At 36.9% G+C, this 26,998-nt stretch overlaps 2 protein-coding genes across 2 annotated transcripts in view; one reads left to right on the top strand and one right to left on the bottom strand.

The window, feature by feature from the left end:
* Nucleotides 1–26,998, bottom strand: part of LOC134651660 (syntaxin-binding protein 5-like) — a 376,139-nt gene that overhangs the window by 209,471 nt on the left and 139,670 nt on the right. The window lies entirely within an intron of this gene.
* LOC134651611 (uncharacterized) lies at nt 7,153–8,417 on the top strand. Its single transcript, XM_063506709.1, has one exon. The coding sequence runs from the start codon at nt 7,153–7,155 to the stop codon at nt 8,392–8,394; it is 1,242 nt and encodes a 413-aa protein (XP_063362779.1). The 3' UTR covers nt 8,395–8,417.

The following is a 26,998-nucleotide window of genomic DNA, read 5'->3' as shown; positions in this document are numbered from 1 at the left end:
TAAACCCTAGTCGTGTAGTACTAGGTTTAGGTGAGAATACATTATCGCCTGTCAATTTTGGACATCGGTTGTATAATATTGAGCCTATGATTGGGCTATTGAAGCGTGTACACTCAAGTGCAATAAAAACTGGGTAAGTTTCTATAGAGGTTATGAAACAAAATTATCCGATTGCATTGCTCGTTAGAGTAGTTGATGGTTGAGGCAGTTTGGGCACGTAATAATAGGATTAGTAAGTATAAGTACTATTCAAAATACAAAATCTATCTTGTCCAAGTTTCAGACTCTCTCACACTCGTAGTAACCTTTGCGTACTTGTTATAAGTATCTCCAAAAACCAAAAGGAATTCAACAAAAATGCCGACAGGAAAGTGAAAGCATTGAAACTTTATTACAACCACCCACCCCCTCAGTATACAATAAATTTCCGTAATAAAACTACTTCCACTAAAGCTTATATTTCATAGAAAACAACTGAAATTAGCGGAAACGGCAAACTACAATATTTACAAACAATAGGAACGGTAGTATAATGCGAGCAGTTTGTATTAATAGTGAAAGTTCGTAATGTGTGGTATGATTGGTGGACCCACTTGCTAATGGAGGTACAAATTGAACCCTATGTCAAAACGGGCGACCTAAGTTTCATTATACACGATGGATTAATAAGACAACTAATTAATGTATAATACTTTGTCAGCTGAAATCTCTTGCACTTACTTTATTATAAAAAGGCTCCGCCTGAAGATAGAAATACCTGCTTTTAGATATTCTTCACGTAACATACCTGTAACAAGAAACAATTTCTAATTATGAAACGTATTTTAAGCAAAAGAATTAAAGAAAGAAGTATTTTGGAAAGAATGTCTTGAAGGAGGCGAACTAAGCCTTTATAATATACTATATTAGTATTATATCAATGTCATTCCAATGGTGCTTAAAACAACGTTATTTTGACATGAACGAATAATAGTATTTTACACAATCGTGATGGAGAGCGTCGAGTACCGTGTTTACCGGACCGAAGCTTGCTGAGTTGCCTAAGTAAAGGTACGAGATTGAAAAGCTTGATTATATCACTATTGTATACAATACTTTTTCTACGAGTCAACAAAAAAATACTTAAAACTAGTAGAAGAATCATATATGTAGGTAAAAAAACCAAAAGTATACAGCTAAGCTTCATACTCGTACGCGACCCGGCCCCCGCGCCCCGCGCCCCCGGCCGGTTGGTCAACGACACCTTCTCGTAATTCATGAGGCCCTGGTACTTGCTCCGCGCTTTCGATTGGTCAATTTCATTATAGTTGACTAAACTGTATCGAAATAAATATTATAGTTGAGTTGGGGTCCCATAGTGAAAAAAGTATGCGATTTCACTTTGGTATACGAAGTCTTAATTCAAGCATTGCAGTCGACGAGCAGAAAAAAATCTTCGTTATTGTAGCGGCCATCGTAACGAGAGTTTTGTCATTAATTAGTAATTTTCTAATTACAACGCATCATATTTATGATAAAAATTGTATTAATTAGTTATCTAATTTTCTATCGTGATAGGTATTCAATAGAACTATGGACAGTATGAGAGCGAGTCGGATACCCGGCGTAGAATCAATATCTCACAGACGCGGCGAAATAAAAACAATGCGTAATTCGTGATGGATGACCGTATAGTGATGGATGAATTTGTTTATCCATGAGCAAGCGTGATACCGAATAATACATTTATTTAGTACCCGATTTACATGCATGTAGTATTCAGGTATAGACGTCCACAGGGCCACATCGCACGCATCGGACGCATCGCACGCAACTGATCAGTGGACGCAATGGATCAATGGACGCAACGGATCAGTGGACGCACTTGTATGACTTCCTATACAAAGAATACTAAAGTCCGTTGCGTGCGATAAGTCCGATGCGTGCGATGCGTCCGATGCGTGCGATGCCGCCCTGTGGACGTCTACCTTAAATGTACTAAGATACCCTTCTTCTTCTTCTTCTTTTTCTCATGTCGATGATTTCGTATGTCATATTAATCGGGACCAGAAGGTAGCGACGCTTAACGTCCTGTCTGTTGCGTCCCGTAGATCTTACTCGGAACATGTGTGCGGATCTTGGAAACCCTTGGAAAAGTCTTGGAGTGACACAACACAACATAAATATTTTGTTCGTTTAACCACACTGTCCGTAACTCTGTCAGTCACGTGGATTAGACGGAGCGTACGATACTTGTTTAACAGTTGCGACGGCTCACAACTTTTAACGAGCAGTATTCGGGGTAAATTTAAAGGTCTGTGTGACGTAACGAGATCTGGGAAGCGGATTATGTCACGAATAGTTCATTCCTTTGCTTCGGTCCATGACTTTATGTTGGAACTTCAGTAGAATATGACCAATCACTCAGCTGCAGCCTGCTTGAATGAATTTACGCTCACACCAAAAGTGACGATTAGTGAGAGATAACGTGCTTTCGGTTCTGAATCTAGATTCAACGAAGTTTCTATAAACTTACATTCAAATTGAAAAAAACATTCTTAAAGTGCCCGCTCCCGCACTTTAAGAATGTTTTTTACTCCTCTAACTTTTAATTGTCTATTAAATTTCACCCATTTCGAGATCATTGTCCACATTATTCGCTTTTAAAATTTCAACTTCTTTTTAGTGACATGAGTGAAATAAATAAATGATTATGATAATGAAAATTACTAAATTAGTAGAGAACATTTGAGTACTGTCATGACACTTGAGTCTACTTTGTTATAAATCTAATTATTTTATGCTTGGGCTTAAAACAAATAAAAAGGAATAAACAAGTTTCCTTATATTATTAAAAAAGATTTTGTTAATTTACCAAAACGATATCTCGTCGTGCATTTAATAACACAATTTTGCCACGTACGGGTTTAAAGTATTCTTTATGAAGCAACAAATTTAACCAACGTCATATTTAAGGCGTACGTGCCGTGCTTCTGCACACCTCGAGTTAAGCTGTTGCATAAATACCAATTAAATAAGATAAAGTTGCAGTCCCAACCATGGAAGCCACGATTTTTTATTTTCTTACTTAGAACAGTAACCCAACAGGTAAGTATTATATCTTACACTAGCGACCCGGCTTCGAACGGGTTAACAAATTATACATAAAAAACCTTCTTCTTGAATCACTACATCTATTTAAAAAGAAACCGCATCAAAAGCCGTTGCGTAGTTTTAAAGATCTAAGCATACATAGGGACAGACAGACAGCGGGAAGCGACTTTGTTTTATTTTATACTATGTAGTGATGCTTTTATGACGATAGTGGACGACCGCGTCTACGTACAAACGTAATAGTTCCCTTTTTCTCTCTGGAAATTGACAACCCAACTAACATTAGGCGCTAAATATAAGAGGTAAAAGAGATCTATATAACCGTTCCATCGCTCCTTTGGTTCTATTGATGTTCTAAAAATAGGAGTTATAGCCGGCTATAACCCCGTAATATCCCCGGATTGGGCACAAATTTTAACATCTGAGGTTGCAAAATGGCGCTACAATGGGGTTACAGGTTGAAATAAGAGGTAGCAGAGCGCTATAGTAGTGGTATAATAGCATTGTTTAAGTACTTAGGAGTTAAAGGGGTGCCATATAAGTGACTATTACCTATTTGAGTAGTAGTATGGGTCTATATAGATGATACTTTCAGCTTTAGATGGTATATTGTCATTTCTGGTCAACATTTGTAACACTCAAGAAGGTAAATGTACATTATTTTCCTTTCTCACTATCTTCTTTGGTTGTAGATGTTTACATTTTTGTATTATTGTTCGTAAGCTTACCTTGTGGCAGCTTGAAGTGAAATCTAATGGCGGATAAAAAAAAAGGAAATATTATTATAGTGCATTGGTACCAGCGCTATCTGCAGATTTATGACGGCGAAATTAATTACACTGTCAATTACTATATGTATTATTACCAACATTTTAAAGGGCCTCTGATCCTTGGTATATTTATCAAAATGTAATAGTTCTTTAATTGTGGTCCATCGTATTTAATTTTCGAAAATTTTTACATTATTTGTGAACTCCGGTTTTAAATATAGTAATACTAACATTAGATCAATATTGAGTAAAGCTATGCATTTTTATTCAGTATTTACGTTCTAATTTATAGTTTTTGATTTGCTCATTGATTCATCAGCCATCTTAACATGGCGCTATAGGCTTAGCTTGTAAGTTGGTCTCTAATAACAGTATAAGATATATTAAGGTACTGGATAACGCTCGTCTGCGACTACATGATCTATAATAGCGACTAATATATTCTCTATTCTACTGTAAGTGATACAAGGGAGTTAAGTGACGTTAGCGATGCAAGGAGCTATAAGAGACTTTTTATCGCCTTTTTAGAACCATAAGTGCAAATTGCAGCTGCTTATAACTCATATAGATTCTAAGGTTATAAAATTCACTTTGAGCTATAACACTAGCTGCTTAGCATGCATTATAGCGGTTAAAATAGTTATTGTGGCTCTTAAAGCTATAGCTAAACCTCTTAAACACTTTTATATCACCTCAGCCTGTAGGCTAAGACTATGCAGCTATTGTACCGCCGTTCTGTCTTAAGGTTATAAAATAGGTGCTAAGTGTCGCCTAATTGTTTGTTGGGAAGGAAGGTATTTTTAATATCTCTTGTTTTGACTTTTTTATTTTCCAAAGTAAAACAACGTTATACAGGGTGGCCAAAAAGTCGTGGATCAAACGAAACAGGGAGATAAAGGAGGTAATTTTCAAGAAAAAATCTTTCTACAGCATAGCCATAACTTCATTACACGAAAAGTTATGAATTTTTCTTTTTTTTTTCTTTTAATGAAACTACCGAGTTTTTTACAATTAAATGAATAAAAAAATAAATTGATTAATCTGTCAGCTCCCACGGCTCCTATATGAGCCAGAACGCTTATGGTGACGTCATATCGTGGGATTCGACAGGTTAAAAGCAATAAAACAAAAGATGTTGTATTATGACTCGATTAAATTGTAAAAAAACTCGGTAGTTTCATTAAAAAAAATCATAACTTTTCGTACAATGAAGTTATGGCCATGCTGTAGAAAGATTTTTTGTTTGTAATTACCTCCTTTATCTCCCTGTTTCGTTTGATCCACGACTTTTTGGCCACCCTGTATTGAGCACTGTCATATCCGTTTATGAACGTTATTTCACAATACCGTCGCAAGTTTGATCGAACTTGCTACCCGCACGGTTGGCAGGCTGCCAACGAAACGGCAATAAAATAACTACTTAGTGCACTAGGCTGGAAAGTGTGTTTATGTTAATTGAATCCATAATTCAGTACAGCAGTCATTTAAACCGCTAATTTATAGCGGAATTCTCCTGAAATTTTGTATAAATCTTTGTCTATGCGATATCGTAGCCGTAGCCGAAGGAATATTATAAACTGAATTATATTATCTGACCCAAGACTAACGCGCCTAGCATATAAATTAGAATAAGATTTATATTTAAAAACCTACAACGCCCCAGGATAATTAAAATGCGCTTAATATTTCTCAAATAGACAAACACAAATGTCAAAGTGACAGAGAATGATCAATGAGCCTTTTGAGACACTTTCGTCATAATGTGATCCGCCTTTTCAATCACTTTCACTTTACTGTTCGCTTAAGTCGAAGTCTTTAAAGGTCTTAAATTTATTTTTGGTTAATTATTTGCAGTCACCCGTCGACCACGAACTCTGTAAAGGGTTCGAAACGTCGGGATGTAGAATAAATTTAATATACGCGATATAATCCGTTTTAATAGTTTTATTTCATTATTTATTTGGACTTCGAATGGACACCATTCGGACACAAGAATGGTGATAGGAATAAACTACTTTTTGATTTAAAAATAATGTCATTAACGGGTCTAAGGCGTATAATTTCATTATTATACCTTTTTTCCGACGTTTAACAACCCGTTAATGACATTAATTATATGTACAAAACGCGAGAGTTTAATAGTAGTTTATGTGACTGCTACATAATGAAAGGCATCAAAATACGAGTGTGGGTTTAAGAAACGAACGTTAGTGAGATTCTTGATAGGATCACACGAGTGTTTTAATGCCTAATTATGTACAGTTACATACACTACTTTATCTAATCACATACTTAAAACTAATTAAAAGATAAACTGTACGTCAAATGGCGGTGAATGAAAACTTTTTTCACGCATGTCACGCATCCGTAGTTTTTTATATTACTAGACAAACGAATGAAGTCCCTATTCTCATGTCAGTCGAGATCAAATATAGTGCGGTTTATATTTAAAAAAGCATACTAAATTGACGTTTCGTAACTGTTTTCATATCTATGGATACTAGAATAGAGACCCACGTGAGTTTTGACTGCTGTTCCAAATTTAAACTCATAACGTTACAAAAAATCTGTAATGTAATAACATTAAAGTACAGATTTTACCTACTACCACAGATAAGAAAGTTCTCATAGTAAAATTGGTTGTAATAAAGCTGGTAATTTCCTACGGTTTCTGAACGCATTATAGAGCACTAGAGACATGTGCGTAGATAAAGTGTTAAAAAAATCATGTATCAGAAGAAGCAAGAGAAGTACATCCAGCGCTATAAAGCTTGTTGTTGTTGTAGTTAAAGTACATCCAGCGATATAAAGCTTGTTGTTGTTGTAGTTAAAGTACATCCAGCGATATAAAGCCTGTTGTTGTTGTAGTTAAAGTACATCCAGCTATATAAAGCTTGTTGTTGTTGTAGTTAAAGTACATCCAGCTATATAAAGCCTGTTGTTGTTGTAGTTACAGTAGATCCAGCTGTATAAAGCTTGTTGTTGTTGTAGTTAAAGTACATCCAGCTATATAAAGCTTGTTGTTGTTGTAGCTAAAGTACATCCAGCGATATAAAACTTGTTGTTGTTGTAGTTAAAGTACATCCAACGATATAAAGCTTGTTGTTGTTGTAGTTGATGAACTGTCCGACTGCCGTCGTTGGTGGTCGTGTCCACTGCGCACTTATTTATTTATTCATAACAATAAAATTGTAACGGTGTCAAATCAGTGTCAGCACTTTTCTTATAAACTGTGAATATACGCGGAGTTATACAGACTGTGTAATGGATACAATTTCACAACGTTGCGATGACTGGTAGAGACGCATTTAATAGAAGTTCACGAACTCTGCGAAGCCCTCCTCCAGAAAGAAGAGCGGCTATGGAAACTGCCCAAGGAACCCCGGTAGCCGTAGCACCAGCCGAAGGACCCGAAATTGTATCAACTGCCGAAATCCAGAATTGGATATCCGAAATTGAAAGGCGCCTTAATGAAATTTGCACCATTTCAAATGAGGGCAAGTTAAATTCAGACCAAAAAATTAGAATAAACACGCTTAGTAAAAGCGTTTTGGGCGGAATCTCTCAAATGGCTGTTCAGTATCAAGCGGTCAAACAGAATTTCTTACTTTGCCAAGCTCAAGTGAATACCCTGTCCCAGCAAAAAAACATTAGCACCCAACTTCATGAAATCAAGCAGCGCCTGGAAGCTAAAACAACAACCGAAGCAAAACAATCCTTCGCTGATATGGTCAGGACCGGGAAAAGTTCAGCTGTGGTGCCCACCAATACTAGCAGCATCGCTATTTATCCTGCAGATAAAGAAAAATCTAGTGAGGATACCAAACACCTGATCCAAAACTTAATCAAGCCAGAGGCCCTAAAACTTCACGTTCGCGGTATGAGGAAGACAAAGAATGGTGGTATCATAATCAGCACTGATAGAAAGGATGACCTCGAAAAGCTTAAAGCATCTCAGCAGCTTCAGCAATCGGGACTTAAAGTGGAAGACACGACCAAAAGGAGACCGAAGATAATCATACTAGGAGTCCCGACAAATATGACCGAAAAAGAGGTATTCGATTGTATTTTCGAACAAAACTTTGTGGACCTTCAACCGAGTCTCTCCAGGGACATATTTATGAGCTCAGTGAAACTTAGTCATAAATCAGGAAAAAAGGACTTATCCACCTGCAACTACATTCTAGAATGCACAGCCGAAATACGACGAATGCTTATACAACAACAACGCGTTTTTATTAATTGGACATCTTGCCCAGTACGAGACTTTACTCTCTTGACCAGGTGTTATTTTTGCCATTTATACGGCCATTCGGCTAAATATTGCAGAGATACAGCACCTACGTGTGGACATTGTGGGTCATCAGGACACAGTATAAAAGAGTGCACAAAACAAGGCGATCCTCCCAAATGCGCTACATGTCAACGCTTTAAGAAGCCGTGCAATCATAAAACCGGAGACGAGCAGTGTCCAGCGATGAAATTTGCGCAAATTAGATATTTAAATTCCATAGACTATGAAGGCGACTAGAGCGCCGCGATTAAACGCCATTTGCTGCACATATCAACAAAGGTAGATAACGCAAACAACGTCTTACTTGATGAGCTACATTGAATTTAAAATTAGGATAGACTTATTTGTACAAATTGTATAGTTATGTCACGACTTAACATTTTTTATAGTAGAACTTAGTCACTTAGTTTATTGTTATTATAAATAATATTTTTGTTAACTTAAGCATTTCCCCACTTACTCATTGACCTACAAAATCTGCATACCTAAGATACAAGTAAATGTTTACTTAGTTTAGGTATGTTTATTAAATTATATTTAGCAATTGAAAATAAAATTATAGTTGGTATTTTAGTTCTAACTTTATTAAAGTGTATTAGAAAATAATATGTATGAATGTCCTATTACTTAAGTATATATTGCAAAATTACCAGTGTAAAAATCAAACTAGCATAAGTTTTATTGAATAAATATTATCTTATCTTATCTTATCTTATCTTAGTTAAAAGTAATAAATAGTCACTATATCTACAGTCACGGCTTCATGAAAACCATTAAAATGCTGAGTGAATCCACTTTATGAGTGCAAAACTCCCAGCGGCTAGATAAACAGTAATTGCCCGATCATACAGCTCAACAAACTATGCAAAGTTAAAGTCAATACTCGTTGCTGCGGATTCGTAGATAAACTATGACTGTGTTCTGACACCGCTTTATTCTACATTAAATATTATAGCACGAGAATTGTATTAGTGTCGATGCTCTCGCTCAGTGTATGGGTGAGAGCGGGACGGTTATACTAAAAGTTGTATTAGTTAAAGTCTATTTTTTTATTCCGTAGACTGAAATGACATTTCATAGTATGAGATGACACATGATGTTCATACTATGAAATGTCATTTCAGTCTACGGAATAAAAAAATAGACTTTAGGTACATGCCTATGAACACAAATTCAGTGCTATCGCGGCATTCCACAAGCATATTTATTAAGCGATACTGTTTTTAGGGTTCCGTAGCCAAATGGCAAAAAACGGAACCCTTATAGATTCGTCATGTCTGTCTGTCTGTCTGTCCGTCTGTCTGTCCGTCCGTATGTCACAGCCACTTTTCTCCGAAACTATAAGAACTATACTGTTGAAACTTGGTAAGTAGATGTATTCTGTGAACCGCATTAAGATTTTCACACAAAAATAGAAAAAAAACAATAAATTTTTGGGGTTCCCCATACTTCGAACTGAAACTCAAAATTTTTTTTTTCATCAAACCCATACGTGTGGGGTATCTATGGATAGGTCTTCAAAAATGATATTGAGGTTTCTAATATCATTTTTTTCTAAACTGAATAGATTGCGCGAGAGACACTTCCAAAGTGGTAAAATGTGTCCCCCCCCCCTGTAACTTCTAAAATAAGAGAATGATAAAACTAAAAAAAATATATGATGTACATTACCATGTAAACTTCCACCGAAAATTGGTTTGAACGAGATCTAGTAAGTAGTTTTTTTTATACGTCATAAATCACCTAAATACGGAACCCTTCATGGGCGACTCCGACTCGCACTTGGCCGCTTTTGTTTATTGTGGAGGTTGTGGTTGTGGCTATCTACTCGTACCATGTTCTTCTTCTTCTTCAGTTTGAATTGAGAGGGGAAAAGGTATGTTGCGATTGAAACTACTGGGTGTCTATAGGTACAGTGGGTTACAACTTACAATTAAACCAGTCCGTGTATTTGGAAATATAGCTGGTCAACCAAATCTTGTCAGTAAAAAAAGGCGCGAATTTCAAATTTTCTATGGGACGATATACCTTCGCGCCTACATTTTTCAAATTTGCCGCCTTTTTCTACTGTCATGATCTGGTTGACCAAGTATACATAAGAATATTAATTTGTATTCCTTAACAAACGACACAAAAAAAAACCTCTTCGCTGCCGTCGTGGGTAAAAAAATAACACACGGGCCAATTTGTACGTACTCGTACAATGATATCTAAATGATGTCATTTATATATAGTTACCGTGCATATCACTCGTACTTGGCCGTATATCTATTGGTACGAGCGAGAAACACGCTAGCTAAATTACATCATTTTAGATATCATTCCGATATCAGTGTACGTTCGAATAGGCCTGTAAATGAACCAAGATTTTATACAAATTCTCACGCGTGTTCTATCTCGATTTGTGGCTCTGGTTTAACAGATTAAAATAACATTCATTCAACAGAAATACTCCGTGAGGAAAATCTATATACGTACCACTTACATAATACATTACATTTAGCCACAATGAAGTCATACAAAAAGCGGCCAAGTGCGAGTCGGACTCGCCCATGAAGGGTTCCGTATTTAGGCGATTTATGACGTATAAAAAAAAAACTACTTACTAGATCTCGTTCAAACCAATTTTCAGTGGAAGTTTACATGGTAATGTACATCATATATTTTTTTAGTTTTATCATTCTCTTATTTTAGAAGTTACAGGGGGGGGGACACACATTTTACGACTTTGGAAGTGTCTCTCGCGCAAACTATTCAGTTTAGAAAAAAATGATATTAGAAACCTCAATATCATTTTTGAAGACCTATCCATAGATACCCCACACGTATGGGTTTGATGAAAAAAAAAATTTGAGTTTCAGTTCGAAGTATGGGGAACCCCAAAAATTTATTGTTTTTTTTCTATTTTTGTATGAAAATCTTAATGCGGTTCACAGAATACATCTACTTACCAAGTTTCAACAGTATAGTTCTTATAGTTTCGGAGAAAAGTGGCTGTGACATACGGACGGACAGACAGACGGACAGACGGACAGACAGACAGACAGACATGACGAATCTATAAGGGTTCCGTTTTTTGCCATTTGGCTACGGAACCCTAAAAAGGACGTAGCGATACAATTTCATTCAGAACAACAATCCAAAATGTTGTAACCGACGCATTATAGTCATACAATTACGCTCTTAGCATTATAGTCTACAAGCAGCCGCCTACCATTCTTACGTATCCCGTTTTTGAATACAGGCTTCCCTACAAAGCGACCTACGCTTTGCTTTCTTAGCCAGAAATATAAATTATGTATTCATAGTATTCATACCATGAGTGTGCTGAATTTAAATGGATTCGAACATACTAATACTTAAACCTTACAGACGTTTGCATGACCAATCAACCAAAACGAGTCTACTTATGTCAATGTGATTTTGTAAATATTATTTTTTTTTTCTCTAGCCTATTTTGGTGTCCCACTGCTGGGCAAAGGCCTCCCCTCGTTTTTTCCACTCGACCCTGTCATCGGCATTTTCCCACCATTTGGGGTAGAATGCGTCCAAGTCGTCCCGCCATCTCCTTTTCGGTCTGCCTGAACTCCGGCCTGCACCGTCTATTGTGTTCCGTGGGTCCCACTCAGTAACCATTTTGGCCCACCTTTCTGGGTTCATGCGGCAGACATGTCCAGCCCAGTCCCACTTAAGCTTAGCGGTCTTGACGCCTACATCTACAACTCTAGTTCTGGAGCGTAGTTCCGTGTTTCTGATCCGATCAGTTCTGCGAACACCTAATATACTACGCTCCATCGCACGCTGGCAAACCTTGAGTTTCGATTTTAGAGCCTCAGTTAATGACCAAGTTTGTGCACCGTAGGTTAGAATGGGCGGGATGCACATGTCAAGGAGTTTGCGCTTGAGACACAAGGGAAGGTCGCCCTTCATTAGCGCTTTCATGGACCAGAAGCTCTTCCAGGCGTTCTCGATACGTCTATCGATTTCGATAGACCGCCTGTTCTCGAAGGATGCTATCTGGCCCAAGTAAACGTACTCGTCAACATATTGTATATCCTGCCCATCCACCACAATGCTATGTTTAGCTTGATTGGTCATCAACTGAGTTTTCGCTCTATTCATTGTAAGTCCAACCTCAAGGCTCGCCGTGCTGAGGTCTTGCAGCATTTGTTGCAGATGTGATGACGTATGGGAGAAGAGGACTACGGTCATACAAAACAATCATTAAAGCGAAGGTTCATGAAAAAGGTTTGTAAAATGTTCGTCGCAGGGCCCATCTTGGCACAACCTCGCGGACACAATGGGAAAAATTTATGAATCTGGTACCTGGTACCCGGTATCTCCGATTCGCTGAAAATATTGGCATAATTTGCTTAAAATTGCAGAGATTTAGTTGCGATCACTTCCCTTTTCTACGTTTTCACTGTCGACATTCTCTCGAAGTCGATAGTTTATGTTGTCATTCTCAGTTATTTGAAAAAGGAGATGTTATAATTATACCCTTACCGAAAATCACACAATCATCTAAAGGGGCCACGACATAATTGCGGACAGGAAAGTGAAAACAGTTTAATACGCCATTATCTCACGAAAAATAAAATACTGAAATGAACCACCCGAAAAAAACAGATCCTCCTCCGAACTCGGCCCCAATTTTTTTTGCATCTGATGACTTTTTGACGTTATATTCCATTAAGGTAAAATTATGTTTGTTTATTACAAACCTGAAAAGTTCGCGCTTAGTGGAAAATGCAGTTTGCCAAATGGAAAAGTTGCAAAACGCTAAGCCAAACAATATTCATCCACCCATTAGCACGTTTTTAAACAAAGCTCTAAAAGCGATATGCTTCGGGGACTAGACTAAGTAACTAGGTAGATAATTAGATGTGTTAAAAGAAAGCAAGAACCTTTATTCTGTATTACTATGAAGTGACACCAGTTAAGAACACGTCGTGTATTACACAGTTTAGGTTTATATGTAGTGTAGGTAAAAACTATAAATTAATGTGTACAGTAGTGAGCAGCTGTGTTCAAAATGTATGTAGTACGAGGCGTCACAAAGATGAATTGAATACTCCTGGATACTGTTGAAGAATATTTAAGTTCTTGTTTTGCAAATTATAAATTTGGTGGTTAGTGATCAATATACCCCTTACGCGCAAATACAGTATTGTTATCGTTCAAATTGCATGCTTCACGTCATTCCAATGGGTTACCCGGGTTTATCCGGCTGCGGTCGGACCGTATTGGTGGAATACGGTCATTGGTGTTGTGGGATATACGGTGGAAGGACATTGGGTTTATGTAGCGAGGCTATTTGATTACGGAAAGATTACGGAGAGACGGGGTGACATGTGCAAAGGCTATTTTATTGATTTTCTGCAGAAATCTGGAGCATGACCCCTTATCAAGCAGTCATAGACTTGCTTTCATATTAAATGTTTTATAGTAAAATCATGGCCCGCGAGGCGCAACCCAAGACAGGAGATGTCGACGTACAGTGAAAGTTTGCCCCACCCTCGGGGTATAGATTTAGATATTTATTTTAAAAATATAAAATTAACTAACTAACTATTACGGCTCAGCGACCCAAAGAGAATCTTGGCCTCCGAAACGAGAGCACACCACTTTTCCCGATACAGCGCCGTTTCCTGCCAATTATCGGCTTGAAGCTGACGCAGATCCGCTTCCACACTGTCTCCCCAGCGGTATCTGGGGCGACCTACCGGGCGGCCACAAGTCGGTCTTCCCACGTACGCCCTCTTGACAGCCCGGTCCTCTCCCATTCTTAATAGGACAGAACCAGCGAAGTCTGTGGGATTTCATAATATGAAATCACATTATAAATTATGCTAGACTAATCAAGTAAGACTTTCAAGTCAAGGCAGTATAGTAAAAACAATGAACGCTTTAGTCAGTGCTATTTTAATACAGCCGTTTAATTCAAGTGGATTAGAAAATATTAAATAAGTGAACAAAATGTCTCGAAGTCTTCAAAATTCTTTTTTTTTTAATCTCACAAAGTTGCGAACTTAAATGAAAGTACTAAATAATATATTAAAGATTACCCGACGACATCGACATTGAACCCAAACATATGAGTTGAAGGCCACGCAAAATTCGTAGCCGTTTAAATCAATGTCTAAGACTTAAACATGTCTGCCCTTGAGGACTCTTGAGATGGCGTTGGCCTCACGCCAAGCAGCAACAGATGAAACCAAGACGATTACGTTATGTCATAATTTATCGCCAATATGTCACTTATTACACACCAAATAATCTTCGTCGATGGATATAGGTTACCGGTGTAAAGTTGATTAGTCTGAAGTACAAGGGAACTTTGCGGAAAATGCAAAAAAGTTAGAGAATTTCTGTAAAATTAGTTCCCTATACAAAAGTGTTAGTAATCAGGCATTTATTTTCTGAAAAATAGTACAAAAGGTAAGCAAAAAAAAATAGAACTACATATTTGGTCACACACAAGGACGTGCCTATATTTAAGAACATAATCCAGTAAATTGTCTGTATGTAGGTACACAGACAACAGACAAGGTATTTCCATTGATAGCAGGAAATACTCGATAGGTGAAAATATAACTTACTTAAAGAAAATTGTTTTCACAACGAATTCCATAAAGTTAAAATTTATTCCTATTTGTCGAGTTCTTAACTTATTATCTTTTTTCCATTAAGCCGTCTTTCAGCATTAAGTGTTTTTTGTTATTCTTATAATAAATACTTTTTTTAAATGAAACAATCAAAGCTAACTGTGCCAATCAAAATAAAAGAACGACAAATAAATTTATTTACAAAAGCGTAGTCGAAAACAACTTGAGTACTCAACCACAAGCAATTTAAGCTCATTAAACAACACTATTGACGCCGGCACAGTGCCTCGCGTAAAATAAAATACTCTTCAAATTTTATTATAGAACCAAACCGAGCGGGTAACGAGCGAGCAAAGTTTCCCGGGCGGATTGTTAAGAGAACCCGGGCAACCCGGGTAACCCGAGACCCGGGTAACCCGACGAACAGAAACGAGATACGCTTGCCTGGAACAATAACGAAGGTGCATCTTATTTTAAAGACAAACTTTTTGTAAGCTGGGTAATACAATATGCTCCTTCTTGGCATAAAAACAACTCAAAATTGAGTTTTGTTTCCAATGGTTTTCATTATAGTCTTCATAGGAACGTATTATTTCCATTCACTTTGCAGTATTTTTTTTTTTTAATTAAAAATGGGCTTACTCAAGGCCACAGACTAGCCGAGGCGAAGACGTGGCCTACGATGGAGCGAGTCTGCCCAGAAGGTGCCTGTTCACCCTTGATTTGAAGGTTGCCGGGTTATATGAGCTCTGAAATATAGACGCCGGCAAGGAATTCCATTCCTTGGCAGTGCGCATAAGGAAAGAGGAAGCAAAGCGCTTCGTGCGGATTCGTGGAATATCTACCAAGTAAGGATGGAAACCGGCCGTGCGTCTAAAAGTCCGATGGTAGAATGGGGACGGTGGAATAAGCTCGTGTAGCTCTACTAGTAGTATTTACTATTCCCGGAAAAATACGAATAACACGTGCTAAATCCTAGTTTGTTTCAGCAGTAACAGTCTTGCTAAGCATTCAACTCAAATCAACAACGCTTACACACGGGGACACCAGTGATTAAACCAACTAATCTCTATATTCCCTTTGCAATGCACTTACAGCATAGATAATTCCAGAAACTCCGCTCTTGAAACACTCGAACGGAATTACGGAGACGCTCTGGAGTATCGTAAGGAGTGGAGTCTCTGTATTCCCTTAAGATGTGCCGAAATGTCTGACTTCAGTCCATAGATTACCACCAACAGATTCCGCTTCATAAAAGTTTTAAACGACGGGTATATCAGACTAGCATTCTTACCTTTAAAATATTATACGGCGAGAACAATTCAGTAATTATCCATAATTCTTCAAAAGCTGTAGCTACATTCAAAGTTCAAACTTAAAAATGCCAACATAATTTTGTTAACAATATGATACAACTCGAAGTGCATCTCGCACGCACCAATCAGCGTATAACATCAATAACAAGTCAAAGAATCTTTGCGCTTGTTAGTACGCGCGAGACGTACTGCAAGTCGTATCAAGTTCGTATGATAATAGCATATAGAGTTATAATTTATTGAGTTTGAATGGGCCTCCTCATGTTTAAGTCTATTATTGTAATTTACTGAAGCTGCAAGTGTTAAAGTATTCGTTTAACAGTAAAAAAATAATATGTACTACTGACTGGATACAGGCTTGGCTGCGTGCAACTAAATTTATTATAATTCTTATGCTGTCATTGACTTAATATAATAATAATAAATAAATAATTATGATAACTGACATTGACTTGAATGAAATGATATGTTGATGTTTGTGATACTATGATGCAATGTTATAATTAAATGAAACTTATTTACCTGCCATTATAATAAATTAATAATAAACAAATAAATTTAACTCGCACTGTTATGGTACGGGATTCGCAATATACCTAATATAAAATAAGTTAAGTTACTTAATGTACATATATGTTTTTAGTTTAAGGACAATCATATTGTGTGCCCTTACAGGGTGCCAAACGACCAGTCGGACGCCCGTTGCTTCGCTTTAAGGATTCCTGCAAGCGGGACATGTTGTCCTTTGGCATCGACCCGAACACCTGGGAAACGGAAGCCCTTAAAAGAGCGGAGTGGCGTAAGCGTAACCTTTTACATGACGGCATAGCGAAGCATGATGAAGTCTGGCTCGATGATTTAAAGCAGAAAAGACTTCGGGCTTTACAGGAACCATCAACGGATTCGCGTTTCACCTGTGATCTTTGTGGCAGGAAGTGTCGTGCTTCGATTGGACTTTACAGCCATAGGAAAAGGTGTGCCGCACCTCCGATCTCCGACGGCGCACAGACCTCTTCTTAATAAACTGTCGCTGCAACAATCATCTGTCAAGATGCTGTGGCCAATGATGATGATGACAGGGTGTCATGTACCTACCGCTTTATACTTGTAACACCTTACTGTATTATGAACATGACTACAATGAAATAAAGAATAAAACTGATTTATATCATATTTAAGCAAGTAAAAATGTACCATTTAAACTAGATTTAGTCCCAAAGTCCCAACACTAAGTTACTTTCTTAAACCACCACTGCGGAACTAGTTCACAAACAGCATCAAATAAAAGTTAGACCTAGACTACCGGAGGGCCAATGTAACATGCTGGATCTATCTAGGTAATCTATGCAACTCGGTGCAAGGAATTAGTCGCATTCGACTGTGTCAGACTAATTTCGGCGAATGAGTTCGCTCTGGCAAATTGGAGTTTGGGGTTTGTTTAACCGTTTCTAATGCAAGTTTTATTTGTTCCGCTTTGTGAAAGGCCTTTGTTTAACACGGCAATGTGTCATCTAAGTAATTAAACATGTGTCATAGCCAGTTGTTTTAACTCCTCATTGCTGAGGGTCGAGATATATTATAATTAGTATAATTACCTAAATAAATAAATATTATCGGACCATTTTACACAGATCGACCTATCTAGCACAGTAAGCTTGCGTTATGGGTACTAGAAGACGATATTTAAAACATATAGTTTTTTTTTCTTAGCCCGTTATAGTGTCCCACTGCTGGGCATAGGCCTCTCCCCTTGATTTCCACAGCTCCCGTTGTTGTGCTTTGCCAGTTACTGATGAAGGTGTCTAAGTCGTCCCGCCATCTCTGTCTGGGCCTGCCACGTCCGCGCTTCTTTTGCGGTATCCACTTGGTGGCTATACTAGCCCACCTATCTGGATGCATGCGGCAGACGTGACCCGCCCAGTCCCACTTCAGCCTGGCGGTCTTCTCCCCCACGTCAGCTATAATTATATATAAAACATGCATCACAAACATTTGTGATAATAAATACAAAAATAAAAGCTTTGCTATTGTATTAAAGCAGTGTATGTGCAGTGTACTATTCGAACACGAATGATAATACCTCGAATGCAGGTGCACTCGACTCGCGGGCTCTCCACTCGCCCGTCCACTCGACTCGACGTATCCGATGCTCTCTTTGGCCTTTAGCAATTTGGACAATCTACTTCAAAGGTAGTTTGCAGTTTCATTTTACAGTGAGAGTTTAAAAGGATAAGGGGCTTTGTCCCTACAAATATAAACCCTATTTTGCCCCCTGGCTAAATATTGTTGCGTCGTGTTACAGAACGTTCACTAACTTCGTAACTGATAATTATTTTAAATACATTTTTTTTATTCATATTTTACGTGTGTAACATTCAGGGTTTATCACGATATAGGTATACGTTTCTAGAAAGCATTTTCGCAAAATACCGATAAAGGTAGGTATGCATTCATTTTTATCGATGAAGCACTGAGCCAAACGTAGCGTATTTATTTTCAGGCATTTTTTTTTATTTCATCTCTACTTAAACATCTTGCTTTACAAATGTATAATTGTCTATAAGTGGCAAAATAATTTATCATGTAAAACACTAACTATACTCAAGAGCAACTAAAACGGATTTTTTCCTATGATTATTACCAGATATTGTGACTTCATTTCATTGTTCTCGAGTTTAATATAACAACACATGAAACTGTTCGCACGTTAGTTTTGGCACAAATTGACGCCATTCGAGACAAAGAGCATTAAATGGGAACAAGTGCTTAGCGAACGCCAAAGTAAACTATTAACACCTGCCAACACTGTCAAATACCCACAGGAGCAAGCGCAACGCGTTTCACAGCGAACGGAACTGCAGCGTGTAACTTTGTGCAACCAAACAAACTGTAGTAGACATTTGAATGGCTTAAATAGTATTAGTGGAAATCTTGGCCCTGACTAGTGAGCATAAAGTTAAGGATATGATTTAGGGTTCCGTACCCAAAGGGTAAATAAGGGAAGTACTAAGAATCCGCTGCCCGTCTGTCCGTCCGGCCGTCCGCCTGTCTGTCACCAGGCTGTATCTCATGAACCGTGATAGGTAGGCAGTTAAAATTTTCACAGATGATACATTTCTGTTGCCGCTATAACAACAAATACTAAAAACAACAATCGGATAAGTGCGAACGTGACGGGCATAATAGGCGATAAAAATAAACCGTGCTGCGCCCGCTGATACGACTCGCAGTGTCCTGCTCGGGCCACAAACGCGGTTTTAAAATCTAGGACCATCGTCCACACTGTTAACAGTTCCTAAACCTTATTACAAAAGGCATAAGGTCCGCCAATGAACAGTTAAGAATGTAGCTGTTTGTACCGCTCAATGCACGAGCCAAAACACTCAGTATGCATTGTGAACAATCCTGCACAACCAAACTACCAACACTGCAAGTGCAAAATGCAGTTGCAACGGTTACGCAGCTATTCAAAAGGATAAGTTTGCAGTTAGACAGGAATTTCAAAGGACTCTCGATGAACAAAGGTAGCTAGTGAACTTTGGGAATAGCTGGATCAAAGTTAAATTATGTAGTTAAGTTTTAATATTATTTTAGACTGTAGTCAACACCTATTTATATAAAGGGGCTCTTCATAAATTACGTCATCTATTTTGACCCCCCTAAAATCATCTAAAAATCATGCTTCGAATGACCCCGTTGCCTCCAGACCCATGTCCAGACCCCCACAATTCTACGTCTTCTACGTCTTGCTAGCATCATCAGATGTCCAGACCCCCCCCCCCCCCCTAATTTAAAATGACGTTTTTAGAACGATAATTTAGAACGGTCTCATTGCTAATAGCTTTTCCTTTCTTCTTAAGTTTTAGCAAATAATGCATTCAGACGAATAAAACAGATTAAAATAAGGTGACGTATGCCGCCCTACATGTTTTCAAATTTCTACGCCGCTTATAAAAAAGCTAGTGTAAAAATAAAGATAAAAAATATTTAAATCTATCCTAATAATTGTTAATGAATGAAGCTTATCCACTATTTTACACAAAAAATAAATTTTCTACGTCAAATGGAATTAATAGTGACGGCTGGATGCCTTTTTAGTAAAAAGATTGAAAAAATTGTAAGCTTAACTAGAACCTAGGGGTTTAAGGTATAGAGGTAATTGGCCCCAGGTGGTAGTTTAGAAATTAGGCTAATTAAAAAGCTAGTTACTTTATCAGAAAAAGCGGTTTTTGTTGAAACACTTATGCAATAATTAATTTTTGTAAACCTTTTCATTTATTATTTTTCAAATAAAACTATTAAAATGTTCGTTGTATCACGAACGCTGTAAAGGGTTCGAAACGTTGGGATGTAGAATAAACTCAATATACGCGATATAATCCGTTTTAATAGTTTTATTTCATGAGTAACTATCGCGGTAACCGAAGACAATAATAATAATTTAATATTTTGTTATTATGAAGTCGTAAATGTCGAAAAGGTAATATTTTGATAAAGTATTTTAGAGGGGGGACTTTTCAATCAGTTTATGTTGTTAACCTTCCCAAAAAAGTTCACTTGTAACAATTTCTTAGTACTGAGTAAAATTATTTTAAGTGATCTTATTAATTGAAAGGATCCACAAACTAACTTCTTATTAAAATTCAGTGAAACAATGAATAAGAATAATGTTATTCAAGAGTTTCAACAGCAACCCGCAGCGTAGCAATCTGCGTAGCGCCGCTACGCTACGCCTCGTAGCGGCTACGAGCTGGCTACGAAACTACAAAGATATCTAAAATCGTAGCTCGAGAGAGAAGGGTAAAATAAATAAAGGCTGCTATTCTAGATAGTAAATTTGTTCTTAGTTTTAATTTCACGTTCAATTTCACTTTAATTAAAAAAGACACCAGATATTTATTGCAGCATCGGATTTAGTTCCGTACCTGAGAGGCATTAACACTGTAAGTGCCATTTTAGTAATTTTACAGGATAAGCGATTTTGTGTCAAAATTTGTGTTACAAGGATTTTCGAACAACATAAAATGACACACAAGAGGTTTGTGTCACAGTTTTTTAAATTAATCAACAGTAAATATATTTGACATTATTATGTGTTACTTTCTAGTTATCATTTTGTACTTATAAGATATATTTTACAATAAAAATAAAAAACTACCCCACATACAGTATTCTGCTTCTAAGCTTATTTCAAATTCGAGGAGTTACAGTAATATTAAAGATCCTTAACGTGATTCAAAATACTGTAATATCATTTTTATAATAATAACAAGTCCGTTTAAATGCAAATGACCATTGTAATTAAATTAAACTGATTATAATATGGAAATTTTAATTTTAGTCAGGACATACAGTAAAATGCCTTACAATATGCCTAGCATTATAGTGTATGTGCACTCAGAACCGTAAACTCTCTGGACATACCTTAAAATGAACTTAGTAGCATTTTACTGTATTTCACTTACATCGAAATGTTTCCCAGAGGGTTATAGATTTACAGTAAAATGCATTTGAAAAACTTGGAATTGGTAGTATTATCGATAAATATAGTTTTATGGATCGATGGAGCATCACAGAAATTATGTACGATACTGTTAAAAACCGAAAATCACAAAAAATTTACTTACAGTGTTATGCCTCTCTCAGGTACGGAGTTATGTTCTAGGTACTTCTTTTAAGTCTTCCGGTCATGTATTTTTATACGAATCTTACTGGTAGATTGTCTACTATCTCAGTTTGCTTAAAGGTTACCTGGAAGAGATCCCTTACTGAGCATAAGTTCGCATTTATACACATTCGCTTATAAAATGTCACAGCGATACGACACCGATCTGTCAAAGGTGACGTTTTTGGTTGAATAAATGTCACTTTTGAACGACAGATCGGTCGATACCGATCTGTCATTCAAAAGTGACATTTCTTCATACGATTATCGCTGTGACATCCTATATGCATTGTCCGAATACGGCCGTTATTGTATTCTCTTCACCTATAAATAATTACAATATTCGCCCATATAATTTTTTAGACCTAGTCTCAATAAGCTCAATTAAGCTTCTCTTCTCTGCTCTCTTAGTTTGATCTTATTGTTTTTGTTTCAAGTACTTGTTTCGTGCGAAAAAGTTTTAACTATTTCTAATTACTAACAATAACCTTGGAGGATACAACTAAACGGAGTAGCCATTAACAGGCTTTCCCCTCTGTCGAAAATAGGCGGCCAACGGTCATACACAATGTATGGACTGACGTTTATCTGACATGGCTATTTTTACGTTACGCATACATTTGACGTTCCCCTCCCCCGCAAAAATCGGCAGACTGTTTTGTACAGAAAATTACAGACATGGCGTCTCCGTTTGATTATATCCTCCAAGACAATAACGCTTTTAAATCGAGAACAGAACAAAAGACTAACGCAACCGATCGAAACGACATAAAACCTCTCAAAGCGACATGGTCCTTCAAGACTTTCAACTTTACTTTCTAAAAACTTGCAATTTAAGTGAATCTTCTTCAGAAAGTTTCACTTAAGCGTTGTGAGTTAAAAGCTGGCGAAGCTTTAAGTGGTTTTCAGGTTTCTCGGAGATAATTATTGAAACTGTGAAATGGAATCCGTTTGAGTTAACTTACTTATGCGATAAAATGAAATTGTGTAAGTCTCATAATACATAAAAAAAAATACAAATATGTAGTCTGGCTAGATTTCGAACTGTTTGAACTTGTTTTCCCATACAAACGTCAAAGAACTACCCTCATGTACACGATTTGATAGCTGTTGGTCCAACAATTCCACCACGCTTTTCGCCCAACACGTTTTTCGTCCAACACGCTTTTCGTCCAACATGCTATCTAAGTATCTATACTACAATAATTTAAAAAAATACGACGGTTAAATACCGAACAGGCAAACAAGTGGCAATAAAAGCAGCATATTGTAATGGCCGAGTCGCCGCGGGCCGCTTTAAGTGGAAAATGTTGTTGCGCTAACAACGTTTTATAATGTTACACTATTGTGATAGACAGGCTTGGGGTTTTGGGTAATTATAACTATTAGCTTCTGCCTGCGGCTTCGTTCGTGTAAAGAATTTTACATTAACAAAAAAGTGACATTTATTACATTAATAGGATTATAACTACATTACCTAAAACTTATCTACAAAAAATATACTAAATAAAGTTACAACGGGATTGAGTAGGTACATTATGCTATATAAGTAGTATAGTCACCACACGTGATTGTTACGCCATTTAGGGTCCTATCTAAATTGGTTGTTCCATACTTATGCTATAATATAATGTAAAAATAATGCCACACGACATTCTACTCAGAATCGACAGCATTAAAAATAAATAATGTCCCAAAATGTTCATTCCATTACGTCACGTTTTAGTGTGTTTTTTTGCACTGTATGTGCTTCACGTAGTGGAAAGTACAATTTTCATACTATTTTTTGGGACATTTTTTTAGGATCAGATTTTTTTGATTCTGAGCTAAAAGAAACTAAAAACATCAGAATCCGTGAGAATCATCTTTTCAATATTTATTTTAGAAAGCTAACATAAATCCAGACATTACCGTAACGTAAGCAAAAGCGAAACGCAAACATTTGCAGTGGGCCGGCGAAAAACGCCCGAGCCAAGTCACTTCATGAATATTCAAATTTCGAAGTGTGCATAACAAAATGGCCGCCCGACACTAGGCTTTGGAGAAAAAAAGCAATTTGTTCTGTTTGCTTGTGAGGTGTGAATAATTGTATTGTAATTCATTTTACTTTAATCCTTTATTTATTTTATTTTATTCATTAAATATATACATCAAACTTTTCACTAAATCTAATTATACATTTTAATTGAAGCCAGCGTTTAAAGACATAATGCGCAATAACAGCCCAAAAAATACCGGGGCCTGTGCTAGGGCTAGTTACAATATATGTGACACAAGTTTAGAGAGCGATCACGAACGCCACGCCTATCGTGTGCGGCGCGTCATCGTGAACCTTGTCGGAATGCACGAAGGTTGATATTGGATTGTAGCCACGCGCGTCAGATGACGTCTTTGGTGGTCAAAGGGTAAAATGTTTTGTAACACATCCTTAGTAACCAAGAGGCTTATTCTGTTTTGAAATCAAATACGACCGTGAGTTGTGTTATCAGGCATCTCACGCGCACCAATAAGTGCAAGCGAAACGCCTTATGAGACGACACCCGATTGCATTTCGTCAGCAGCAATCAGCGCGAGTCGCTAATGCTCACGGCCAAGGTTGTGTCAAAACACGATCAAAAATTTAACATTTTGTTAAATCGGAATCAGCTTCTAGGTTTTGAAGAAAAAAGCAATTTGTTCTGTTTACTAGCAAAGTTGTATTGTAATTGATTATAGTTCAAATCTTTTTTAAAGTTATTTTTAAGGTGCAGTATACTCAATCTTTGCAAGCAGAAATTAATTTTGCCGCGTTTACGATTTATTTGAGTTACTTAAATTTTAAGTAATTCAATACAATTTTAAAAGGTAAATAATGTAAGTTATTGTACATACATCGTTAAGCTGATATTTTATTCGAGAAATACTTGTAATTAAAACAAGTTTGAATAGAATTTCTGACTAAAGTAAAATTCATATTTTAAAGATTTTAATTCTCTGTTAGACTCCCTTTGACGCGTCCTAATTAGGATGCCTCATTAAGTGTGATTTAAATACATTCAAAGCCCTACTTATCGCTGCCACAGAGCCTGGCTTTTAGTCCATATAATGAGGATATTTCACGAATGAAAAACGTCTGAAATTTATATAGGGAAAAATCATAAACGAGAAATCACTAATTAAGTACAGATGCCTATACACTATTTTACCTAATTTCAATGGATTTAGGCAAAGAAATGGGTTTAGTTATATTTATGGCGTAACCTGTTTGAGATGAGATGATTATTCTAAAGATGTCGACTGAAGGACAAAGACTTATCCTTTTTAAAGTCGGGTTTTCCTTTAACTAAAAAACCGGCCAAGTGCGAGTCGGACTCGCGCACGGAGGGTTCTGCACCATCAACAAAAAATAGAGCAAAACAAGCAAAAAAACGGTCACCCATCCAAGTACTGACCCCGCCCGACGTTGCTTAACTTCGGTCAAAAATCACGTTTGTTGTATGGGAGCCCCACTTAAATCTTTATTTTATTCTGTTTTTAGTATTTGTTGTTATACATCTGTAAAAATTTCAACTGTCTAGCTATCACGGTTCGTGAGATACAGCCTGGTGACAGACGGACGGACGGACGGACGGACAGCGGAGTCTTAGTAATAGGGTCCCGTTTTTACCCTTTGAGTACGGAACCCTAAAAAATCGACTTTGAAAATGAATTTTCCAAACGGGTTTACACATGACGGAGTTCTGCGGTAACCAACATATGTTAACCTACGAAAAAGCGGTACACCGCTTATCAGTCCTCTTGAAAAAAGTTAAATATACTCACCATCATACAATACGGTACCATAGTTAACTATAGTTCAATAAACATTGAAACGCAATCAAACAACCCAACCCTATTAAAGCAAGTAAGTTTCGAACTTTTTCAATTAGGGACCGAATGGAGAACCAGTGAACGAATGAATGAGTGAACGAGTGAATGGAAACTCTTGTACCTTTGTTCGATCGAACGAAACAATGGTGGGGTTAATGAGGTCTGGTATCGCATGTTTAATTATAGATTGGATTTGAACGCTTGTAACTTTTGTAATTGATTGCTGTACAGTCAGCAGCAAAAGTAATTAAGCGCGTGAGGTGTTCAAAATGATCTACACTTATGCTCTTATGAAAAGTAGTTGCATTAGAATCTTTAACATTGTAAAAAATGCTGTGTGATGTCCAAAAATTAGTTGCTAATGTTTTCTAAAATATTTTTCTCAAATGTATTTTGTGATTTCTTTTGTTTTACCCTATGGTTGAATGGTAGAGAATGCCCTAACGCATTACGTCTACTTATTTGCTTCTATGCTATTACCTGTGACACCAGGGGGTTGCAAGTGAGTAATATCCTTATGAATACATTTTACATACAACATCTATCAAAAAAAGTTTTTGCAAACGCTACTGACACTACAGCCGATTTAATTCATCCGGCCTTCAATCGCCACTATCAAAAGAATCAATCCCAGCATCTCCGCCGGTTCCTAAAAATTTATTCGACTGTAAAATTCGTGTAAAACGTTCTTTTTTGACCGTCGATAAGATTTATCGCGCGCGATACGTCCCGTCGGCTGTCGGATTAGCGGCGACGTGATTAATTAGGAAAAGGTTAGGGTGATATCCGATAAATTTAAAAAGGTTTAAATACGGGAAATTTATCACGTATATATGCATAACATAGCCTAAATTTAAGAATCAAATTTAGGCTATATTATGCATAGGTGTATAGTACGGACTACTAAGAAGTACTAAATATGAAACGTTAAGACCATAAAATAGTAAACGGTAAATATATAATTATATTTTGTACATAATTATAACGATGTACCTAACAAACTAACATTAGCATAGAATGTACATCTATTTATTTATTTTTCCTTTCTTTCTCTTTTCTTCTCGATTTAACTAACAAGTTTAGTTAAAATAATACAGTAGTTAAAATGAAACAATAATGTAGTTCAATAACTTTCAGTTTGCTTGATTGCTTTGGATAATACGTTTTGTATTTTTTGTATTCTATTAAGTACTTCCCTTTGAGCATATCTGCTTTAATTTACTAGTGGAAACTGTTTTGGCTTGTGTTTTATTAATATTAATTCATATTGTGTAAGATTGAAAGCTGTTTGTTTCCCAATAAAAAAAAAAAAAAAAAAAAAAAAAAAATAAGTGCCGACATACTAATTAGTGCAGTCAGCATCAAATACATGCCAAATATACCTACAGTAACACACAATTTAC

This window comes from Cydia amplana, chromosome 10 (assembly GCF_948474715.1).
Source record: "Cydia amplana chromosome 10, ilCydAmpl1.1, whole genome shotgun sequence".
Taxonomy (NCBI): Eukaryota; Metazoa; Arthropoda; class Insecta; order Lepidoptera; family Tortricidae; genus Cydia; species Cydia amplana.
The sequence above is the reverse complement of the archived record's forward strand: the minus strand, read 5'-3'. Positions and strand labels throughout refer to the sequence as shown.